General features: G+C 35.2%; 2 protein-coding genes across 6 annotated transcripts in view; one reads left to right on the forward strand and one right to left on the reverse strand.

Moving 5' to 3' along the window:
• Positions 1-10,000, forward strand: part of LOC137618681 (pro-epidermal growth factor-like) — an 835,493-nt gene that overhangs the window by 819,570 nt on the left and 5,923 nt on the right. Inside the window, exons 2-7 of one of the 3 annotated variants that reach the window (XM_068348837.1) lie at positions 962-1,012; positions 8,049-8,090; positions 8,491-8,532; positions 8,676-8,705; positions 9,595-9,663; positions 9,905-10,000. The exon at positions 9,905-10,000 is cut by the window's right edge and continues 21 nt beyond it. The exons of 1 other annotated variant lie outside the window; for it this stretch is intronic. In XM_068348837.1, the coding sequence (XP_068204938.1) occupies positions 962-1,012; positions 8,049-8,090; positions 8,491-8,532; positions 8,676-8,705; positions 9,595-9,663; positions 9,905-10,000 (330 nt within the window). The remainder of the gene's footprint in view (positions 1-961; positions 1,013-8,048; positions 8,091-8,490; positions 8,533-8,675; positions 8,706-9,594; positions 9,664-9,904) is intronic. One more of the 3 variants, XM_068348838.1, reaches the window with a different exon arrangement.
• Positions 1-10,000, reverse strand: part of LOC137618680 (pro-epidermal growth factor-like) — a 570,433-nt gene that overhangs the window by 105,730 nt on the left and 454,703 nt on the right. The window lies entirely within an intron of this gene.

A 10,000-nucleotide genomic window follows, 5' to 3' on the forward strand; every position in this document is an offset into this window, starting at 1 on the left:
AAAGGTTAACTTTGCTTAGTCTTTGTACGTTTTGAATTTCCCTTTGCCTGTACCTTTGTGTTCACAAACTATGTCATGTACTACATACATAATGTTTACATATGATTAGAACAGTTGTCTCTCTCTTCCAAAATGTTAGATAACTCAGAATATAACACCAGATTATCACTGATGCAGTGATTGAATTATTGAATAATCTTCCTGATCAAAATATATATTTCAGGTATCTCTGGGGTCTTGAATTAGTGCATATGCTCTCAGAATACATATTGTACTTGGCAATAAACTATTTATTAAAAAATAAATCGATTTTACCGTTATTTCTACATATCACTTTAATCTTAGCTCTTCAATTTTGTGTGCTTCCCTTGTAGTCTGAGTTGACCAGCGATCACTATGCATTATATTACTTATGAGGGGCAGAGGAATGAGCAGGACAAAATTCTGGAGAACATTCATAGGCTATGGGGTCAACACCCAGGTCCCAAATTCACCCAAGCTAGAAAAAGGGAAAGAAGGACATTATATAGATGATAATTACTCAGCATTCAGACTCCCACATCACCACATCACACACATTCATAAGGACATTGAGGTTTTAATCACTAGTTTAAAAGTTGATTTCATATTTGTGAAGCTCAGTCATATACACATATAATGTGCAACCGTCTGCACATTAGCATTCTTTTGTTTTACATTGATGCAATACAAGATTCTTATCTATATGTCTGCCAGTATCAGAAATATCTTATGGTTTCTTTCACCCCAGATATCTAATCGGTATTGAACTTCCGTTAACTTTTTCAGCACATTTTCTACTCAAAGAGCTTCCCTCCTCCCTGGCCTTTTACTCGTTAGTTTTGTAACATTCTATCTCTCATGGGTTAGTTCAATATATAATATATTTCTCATTGAATAAAGTAATGGAAAATTAATCATACAATGTTCCACTTACTTTCAGGGTATGAAGCAATTGAGCAGAAACAAGATGAAATTATGAACAAGCTGATGGGTGAGTTTGAATCTCTTGTTGAAGGTTACTTGGCAAAGACACACTATTAGTGGAGCAGCCAAAGATTGATTTTGACTAGAATCATTCATTTGGTGATAAAAGCATGAAATTTGGTGTGAATGTGCTATATAGGTCATGTTTTAAGAAAAAAGTGCTAGCCATCAAGAATTCCAAGATGGCGGCCATTATATCCAAGATGGCCGCCAGTTAATGGAAAAACAATGTTAAACCATAAAAGCGCTCAATGTTTCACATCTTGGTGCAAAATTATTGATATATTTGCCTTCTTTGGTGCATCTCTTGTGAATAAGGTAGATTTCCTGCACAAATAAATACTATTTATACCCTTACAGCATCAAGAAGCATTAATAAACAGTCATAAATACCATTGCTCTCTGCCTATAAGTCCTCAGTTGAAAAATAGAGTAGGAGATTAATAAATGTTAGTAAAAATTATAAATTGATAAAGTATAATAATAATAAATAGTAGATAAATAATTCATTGTTGCCCCTTAAAAGGACTGCTAATGCCGGGGTGGTAAAAAGGATGAGCTCTTTTTATCTAAAAAATACCCCAACGGCTTGCGAACCACAAACGTCACTAAGACTCGGCAAGCCCACCAGATTACAGCATGCAGCTTGTACAAACTTTTGAAGAAAGCCTACAGCAAATACCTTGAAGAACACACAGACGATGAGGACAAAGCCATCACATTGGAAGAATGGTGTGATGCACAAAAGAATAAGAGCCCACAGTTCAAGTTTTGGTTCTTGATTCTCAACATGGAGCTGACCATTTTCACACTTATACGAGCGTTTAGAGAAGCAAACTTTAACCTCTATCGTGAATCACTGTCAGAACTGATGCCATACTTCTTTGCAAACAACAATGTTAATTATGCACGATGGGGTTCAGTTCATCTTCGTGATATGCTAAGCCTAGAGAGGCAACACCTAGAGGTTGCCAGAGAATCCTATGAGGGGAATTTCGTTGTTCACAAATCAGAGAGGAGCTCCTCATCAATGGCTATTGACCAAGCCCATGAACAAAATAATGCACTCATCAATGGAGACAGGGGAGCTATTGGCCTGACAGAGGATCCGTCTGCTCTTCGAAGATGGATGGTTGCTGGACCAGAAATAAGCCGATTGGTATCAAATTACGAAACAGCATCCGGGAGTAAAGATGTAAAGAAATCAAGTCGTCACCATGATCAGTCGCCAAGTACTCAGAAGACGTTCCTGGAAAAAGTACACAAACTCACCCTAGTGCTAGAGGAAATGGGCAATTCATTTGCAGAAGAGACAGATGATCTTTTAAAGCTGGATACAAATGACATAGTAGATCCTTCTGCTGCTCAACTAGTTGCAATGCATCATGAGAGAGGAAAAGAACAGTTCGAAACATTCATGGAGAAGTTCAAGTCTGATAGAGATTTCTTTTACAAGCCCATCAAAAAGAACAATACTGGCTTCTTCAAAACTGGGCCAGAGTCATCCAAAGTATCTGAGACTAAAGTACTTAAGGAAGACTGTCAACTGTTTTCTCGACTGTTTATCTCCTGTCAAACAAGAGGATGTGACCTACAAAAATTTGCAGACATGAGAACCAGCCTTACCCTCCTTCACTCAGCAAGAAAGGTAACCCACACGCATGTAATAAGGGTGATTTGGTGGATGTTCTCCAGGTGAAAGTGAGACTACCTGAGTCAAAGCCAGACTCGGATGTCCTCATTGTGGATGGTTTATCACTGGTAAATGCAGTTTGTACCAAAGACATCAAAGACGTTTGAAGAATATGCCACGAAGGACATCCTCCCCAAAATAGAAATGTACAGTAGAAAACACAAGAGAACAGACATCATCTTTGATATATATCATAAGTCAAGTCTGAAGTCAGAAGCTAGATCAAAAAGAGGAAAAGCTATCAGGAGGAGAGTTACTGAAAAGAGTAAAACGCCTACAAACTAGAAGAGTTTCCTCCGCAACAGTGCTAACAAGACAGAGCTCTTCCACTTTCTTGCTGATGCAGTAGCTAAAATGACTACGGAAAATATAGTCATTGTGACGAAGGAAGAAGATGCCCTTACGAGTGCCAGATACACCAACATGAGCCTAGAGGAATTGGCTCCCTGTACACATGAGGAGTATGACACACATATATTCTTACATGCCTGGCATGTAGCTACGGAAAGTTACAAATCTGTTATGATCTACGCAAACGACACAGACGTCATTGTGATTGCCATATCACAGATGCCTTCTCTCAAAGCAATCGGCCTGGAGCAAATGTGGATTAGATTTGGAAAAGGTAAGCACACTAGATGGATTCCTATTCATGACCCGGTGTCCATCTTAGGATCAGAGAAGACCAACGGGATGCTATTCTTCCATGCCTTTACTGGGTGTGACGTTGTGTCAGGTTTCAATGGCAAAGGGAAAAAGACAACATGGCAGACATGGGATATCTTCAATGATGCCTCTGCCACCTTTGCAAAACTTAGCCGCAGACCATCTGAGATTGAGGAGTCTGATCTACATGTTTTGGAGATATATGTGGTTCTTATGTATGACCGGTCGAGTACATCTTCTGTAGACGAGGCAAGGCTTGATCTCTTTGCGTTAAAGCAGAGGTCATATGACATGATTCCACCAACAAAAAGTGTACTGAAGGAACATGCCAAACGAGCAGCCTACCAAGCAGGTCATATTTGGGGGCAGTGTGTTAATCGTCAGCCAGAACCTCAGTGTCCTTCCAAGTGGGGATAGTCAAAAAACGGTGATGACTGGGAAGTTGTTTGGATAATGCTGGAACCCATTTCCAAGAGCTGCCATGAACTGACAAAGTGTGGATGCAAGACAGAGTGTGGTGGAAGGTGCAAGTGTGTAAAGAATGGACTATTCTGTACTCTACTCTGTAGTTTCCCTTGCCAGAATTCCTAGGAAAAAACTGATGAACAATGAATGGACTTTTGGCCAGAGTAGGTTGAATATTGTTTGAAATATGGACTCTTAGCAAATGACGTCATTTGGTGGCCATCTTGTAAAATGGCTGCCGTATTGGACCCTCAGAATGATCAGTGGTGTTCCCACATCAAACCCAGACAAAGAGAACTCATCAAGTATCTGAGTAAGAACTTTAATGGCACGTAGTACTGAAATATTCTGCCTTAAAAAGGACCATATGGCGGCCATCTTGGAAAAAGGCCGCCGTATTGGAATTTCAAGTGGCTAGCACTTTTTTTTTCAAAATCTAATGCAAAATAAATAATTATGCCAAATTTCATGCTTGTATCATCAAATGAACGATTGTTTCACTTATCTGCCCCACTATGTCATCACCGACATATCTAAATTGATGCCAAGCGAGTTTTATTTGCCGTTTCACTCTTCCTAAATTTTTTTCATCAATTTATTTGTGGTGATTTTCTCTCATTATTTACATAAAATCTGGAAGTCGACAAGACTTAACCTAGCTGACTTCATTATAAGTTATCAATCACTTACCATCCATCCCTAAGATTAATAAGTAATTTATACGAACACACATATACACACACACCTACATATATATATATATATATATATATATATATATATATATATATATATATATATATATATATATATATATATATATATACATATATATATATATATCTTTATAATTTGATTTCCAGAAAATTACATGCCATGAAATTTCGACTCCTATTTGTATTCATTTAAATGTTTGTGTCAGAGAGGATATTTTTAATTATTTTCTCTTATCAACTTAAATGTCTTTACATTTTTTTTATTGAAAGCCTTTGCCTGGAAAATTCCTTTTAGTCTTCTCCTAACTTACTACACTTCCATTTGAGTTATAATAATTCCTAGAATAAAGACCAAAAGGAGGAGACTGATCTTCAATTCCTTTTCAGGGTTAAGAAGAACATAGTCAGAAAGCAAAGGTTTTGAAGGATGACGTGATTGGCATATGTTGAATCAGTCTTTCGTTATTAGAATTGAATAAATTTCTCTTTGCTTTAAATAATCTAGCAATACGTGTAGTTGCGCTACCCTTGAATGACCGTTGGTAGATGTGTTTCACCATCTTTATCAAGACACCTGAAGGTTTGTATATCAAAGGAATTCTTTTTCATTTGCTTGATCCACAGAAGCATTTAGGAGACATTAATTTCTTATCTGTTCTTATACAGCAGGAGAACCCTACTCTCGAAATGACCTTTACAGTTTTTTTCATCATGTTTATTCTAAAGCATTCAACACTAAATTTCGCATGATGCTCGTTTATTGACAAAGTCACACTACCAAAGGACTTAGAGAACAAGAAAGTCTTTCGTGTCCTCTTGAGAGCCTTAATACATTCAGTTTTTCGGATATCTAGTGGGAGCTTATTGTATAGTCTTTGGGCCGCATATGTGAAGGCCCTAAAGCCTGGGGTACAGACATATATCTAGGTTCTAATAATTTGAAAACATCTGTAACTATTCTTGTGTTGATAGTATTTTTTGACTGCACAATATTTAGCAATTCTCTTAGATATTTTACATGTCCAGTTCTGATAGCTTGATGGATTATTGCACATATTTCAACTTAATTCTCACTCAAATAAGCAGCCAGTGTAAATCAATTATTGTAAGAGTGATCCTGTCTATGGGTGGGATACCTTTTATGAGTCTTACTCCTCTTTTTATTATATTTTGTAATTTCTTAAGTTTTTAGTAAAATGTAGGAGATGGAGTTCCAGTAGTCAATCCTGGTAATAACACAAATTATCATGATTATATTTACGGGATGTTTATCCAGAAAATTATTTAGAAAAAACAATGTTTCTAAGGTAATAACCAGCATTTTTTTTTACTATATTACGTATTTGAGCACTGAAAGACAAGTTACAGTCAAAAGATACACCCAGCTCACAGACTTTACTAGAAATCAGGGCTGAGTTGTAATTCATGTCAATTTGAATATCACCCAAATTTCTAACGCTGCTTTTTTTTTCCAACTACCATTTACTCAGTTATATTCTAATTTAGATTAACTGTAGTTGTTTGATTGTCATCCAGTCCTCAACAATGGTAAGAATTCGGTTTAGAGTATTATTAGTGTCGTCTATATTATTTATGGAGTAGCAAAATTGTGTATCATCCGCAATTAGTTTGAACGCCACTCCATGCCTTTGTAGTATTTCCGACAGACCAAGAGTATAGATATAAAATAAGATTGGGCCCAGTACACTCACCTGAGGTACCCGTCTCTTTAAAGGTTCATATGATGAATAAGAATTTCTAATTTCCAAACAGTGATTTCTGTCAACCAAGTAGTCTTTTATGTATTCAAAAGCTTGATCTTCAAAACTGATGGACCGTAGGTCATTTAGTAGCAGTTCGTGCACAACTGTATCAAAAGAAGCACTAAGATCAAGTAATGGATAATCCCACCTGCAGCACTTTTCTTGAATACCAGACTTATCTTCTCTTCTATGTTTTGTATATGGTCTAGGCAACGATTTCTTTGCATCGAAGCATTTACTACTTCATTTCCATCATTGTATATATTGCATATCATTATTTTAAGTTCTAGTTTTCAAATTTTCCTTGTCTCAGTGTTAGCAACCATGGTTTGACTCTTGTTTACTGCTTCCTCTCGGATATTTTCGTCAGCAAAGTTTACAACAACTTTTGAAGTTGTCCTCATATTAGGAATTGGAATGTCTTCAAGTCCATGGTCAACTTGATTTCTGCTCTCTTTGTTTTTATTATATGCATTAGTTGATTAATATACCAGTAAATTTTTTTCCTTAACTTTGTCAACATATGACATCTCTTGTTTTGGGTCCATCAGAGTTTGAAGTGTTAGCTTTTAATTGATTCCATGATCAGCGTTAGATTATCAACTTTCTCAGGGAGATCAGTAGTCTGGGCGGAATTTGCTGCGTCTGCAGTGAGTTTTGCAATTCGGTGTTCCATTTCAGGGGTTTTCTCTTCTTATCTGTTTCCATTAAGGTCTTTCATTTTCAATTCCTCATTCATTTTCAATATAGTTGTCTTGGCCATAATTTCTTCATCTACACAGTGTGGACAAATCCATTTCAAGTTTATTACGTCTTCGTCACTGATTTTTGCCTCTATAAATACACACTTCTCGTAGTAGCACCAGTTACAGCCACATCTTATCCTCTTTTTTCTGTCACCCTTCGAAAATCCTTAGAAGGGATAACCAGCCATGGTGTACTTTTACTTTTCCCTTTAGTCTCTCCATAAGATTAACTAATATTTTCAAAGCATCCACATACAAGAAATATAAGCTGAAACACCGCTCAGGGTGAGAATTCGCCAGAACACTGTAGTAACGTGTCTTCACTCGGTATCTATATCCGGGTAATGGTAACATAAGGATAAAGAATAAGAAATGAAACTGCCTCTCATGTGCTTGAAGTTTTCTCTCCTTTCATATTTGAGCGTAATGTGAAGATTAAGTTTTCATGGAGTAAAACCTTTTATCTTGGCAGTCTTTACTGAGATTTAGGAGTCTTCGTTGTTATTCTCTTTATCTAGATTTTATACCATTTTCTTAAGACAACCGTGTTTTTTTATCATATTTTTCCTAAGGCTTACTCTCTCCACGTATAGCTGATTAATCAGTTGATCTCTTCTTTCCTTTCAGGGCCGAGGAACTTTGGGAAAGAATTCCTGGTAGTACTTAAATATATATATACATACACACACACACACACACACACACACACACACACACACACATATATATATATATTATATATATATATATATATATATATATATATATATATAATATATATATATATATATATATATATATATAGGGTTTACTTCACCTGTAAATTTAACAAAATAGGACAGAAGATTGTTCTCCAGGACTATAAAACATTTCATAAACATGAATTTGTCATAGAACATTGCATATTTATAATTTGGAAGATTTTATGAATTTCTGACTTGTTAGAATTTTGAGATTTATGCAAATATTTGAAAAATAATGATTATTATTTCAGATATGCAGGAAAAACTCGACCATCTTGACAATAGTCTAAAAGGTAGTTTTTCAAATAATTAGTTTTCATTGCTTTTAATTTACCGGTTATCTTACTCTATATGTGTGCACTTCATTTACATAAGGAAGAAGATCACACACTCATTTCTATGGGATTAAAAGCCTCTATTGCCTATAGGCTACAGTAGTTGTCTTTTGTGTCTTCACTTGAACGAGATGTGAGATCCTTCATTGCATATACAGTCGTCTCTTTTCTTAACACTCTAGAATGGGATTTATGTCACCATTAATATGCAGAGATGGCTATCTAATTCATACGGGAATAACATTAAAGAGCCTTTATTGCATAAGCAGTAGTTGTCTTGACACTACTGAGTGAGATTTATTCTATTACACATATTAGTCCTTTATACCAGTATTTAAAAAGCCATTTATAATTTCAGATGTGCAGCAGAAACTTGATAAGCTGGAAAGTAATTTTCAAGGTAATTTTATGAAATATCTAGATTTAGTTCATTTCTCTGTATATCCCATTCACTATTATTCATGATATGCAATATGGTGTAAAATATCTGATTCTAATTCACCTCTATATCGCTATCATTCATGAGAAAACTTTTCTTTCCAGATTTTCATCATGATCTGGAACACATGAAAGGTACTTGTCATTCTCGAATTTGTGTTTACCCTTCTGATAATGAAAACATACTTGCATCATTTTATTTGATGAGTTATTTTCATAATAGTATGAAAATACTACAAAAGTTTAAATATTACTTTGGATAACATTTTGTTTGAGGATTTCATCATTTAGAATAACTGACAGAATTCTGATATTACAATCAGTCTTTTGATTTCCTTTTCTCAGCTGTAACCGTGCAAGAAGCTCTGCAAAGAGAGATGTTGCAAAAATAGAAACTTTATGCCATAAAACAACCAGATATCTAGAAATAATGTCTTCAGTTGGGTTCTAAGAATATTTTGGACAGACATTGTCCCTTGAATAAATACTTCTATTATAGGAATATCTTAAAGTTTCAAATCTTTTCAACTCCAAAAGGGAATCATGATGTATAGTTATACAGAGAAAACTTGTGATTTTCAATACATCAGAATTAACTTTCTTCTCTCTTAGACAAAGATTTGATCATAGAATCTAGACTGATATTCAGTTAAATGCTCCATAAATATATCTATTATATTTTAACGGATTGAAGAGAAAAGGGTAAATAAGAATAATAATAATCTGAACTGCCTCCTTTACTCTGCCGAAAGAGTGAATGACTAATGTATTGTTCAATCTATATTTCCCATTTAGATGACTTTTTTCATAATAATAATAATAAGTTTTAGAATGATTACTATGATCAATGTCATTATTATATTAACAGTTTTAGTTCCTACTCGTTTGATTTCTATATCCTTTGATAGAGTTCTGACGTCATACAGAGTTAAATCCTTCTCTCCTTGGTCTCTTTTATTAACAGGATTATGTCTTACAACTGATACATTTGGTATTTCATTGGATTTTATTCTTTTCTCCCAAGGAGGCTATCACGAGACCAAGTCTTTTGTTCGCGAGGGGATATCTGGAGTCATTTCTTTGGCGGAAAAAGGTTAGTTGATTTTCTCCTAAAAAAATAAATTTTTAAATTCTGAAACAATGACACACTTGCAATTTATCTTTTAACAAAACCAATGAAAAAAATCAAGGAAAAATAAATGAAGTTCTCTCTATTATTAGATGATTTCAAACCCTTAATTCTACAAGAGGTCTTTTCTCATATGTATTTATGTATCTCATTATGAATGTCAAGTCACTGCATCATAAGTCAGGGTAACGTCTTCTTTCGCCAGACGAGTGTTTGGAGGGAAGTCATCCATGTGGCCTTTTGGGTACATGTCAAAATACCCTCTTCAGCTTTACCTGTTCTTGTCCTTCTGGTTTCACCT

This window comes from Palaemon carinicauda, chromosome 25 (assembly GCF_036898095.1).
Source record: "Palaemon carinicauda isolate YSFRI2023 chromosome 25, ASM3689809v2, whole genome shotgun sequence".
Taxonomy (NCBI): domain Eukaryota; kingdom Metazoa; phylum Arthropoda; class Malacostraca; order Decapoda; family Palaemonidae; genus Palaemon; species Palaemon carinicauda.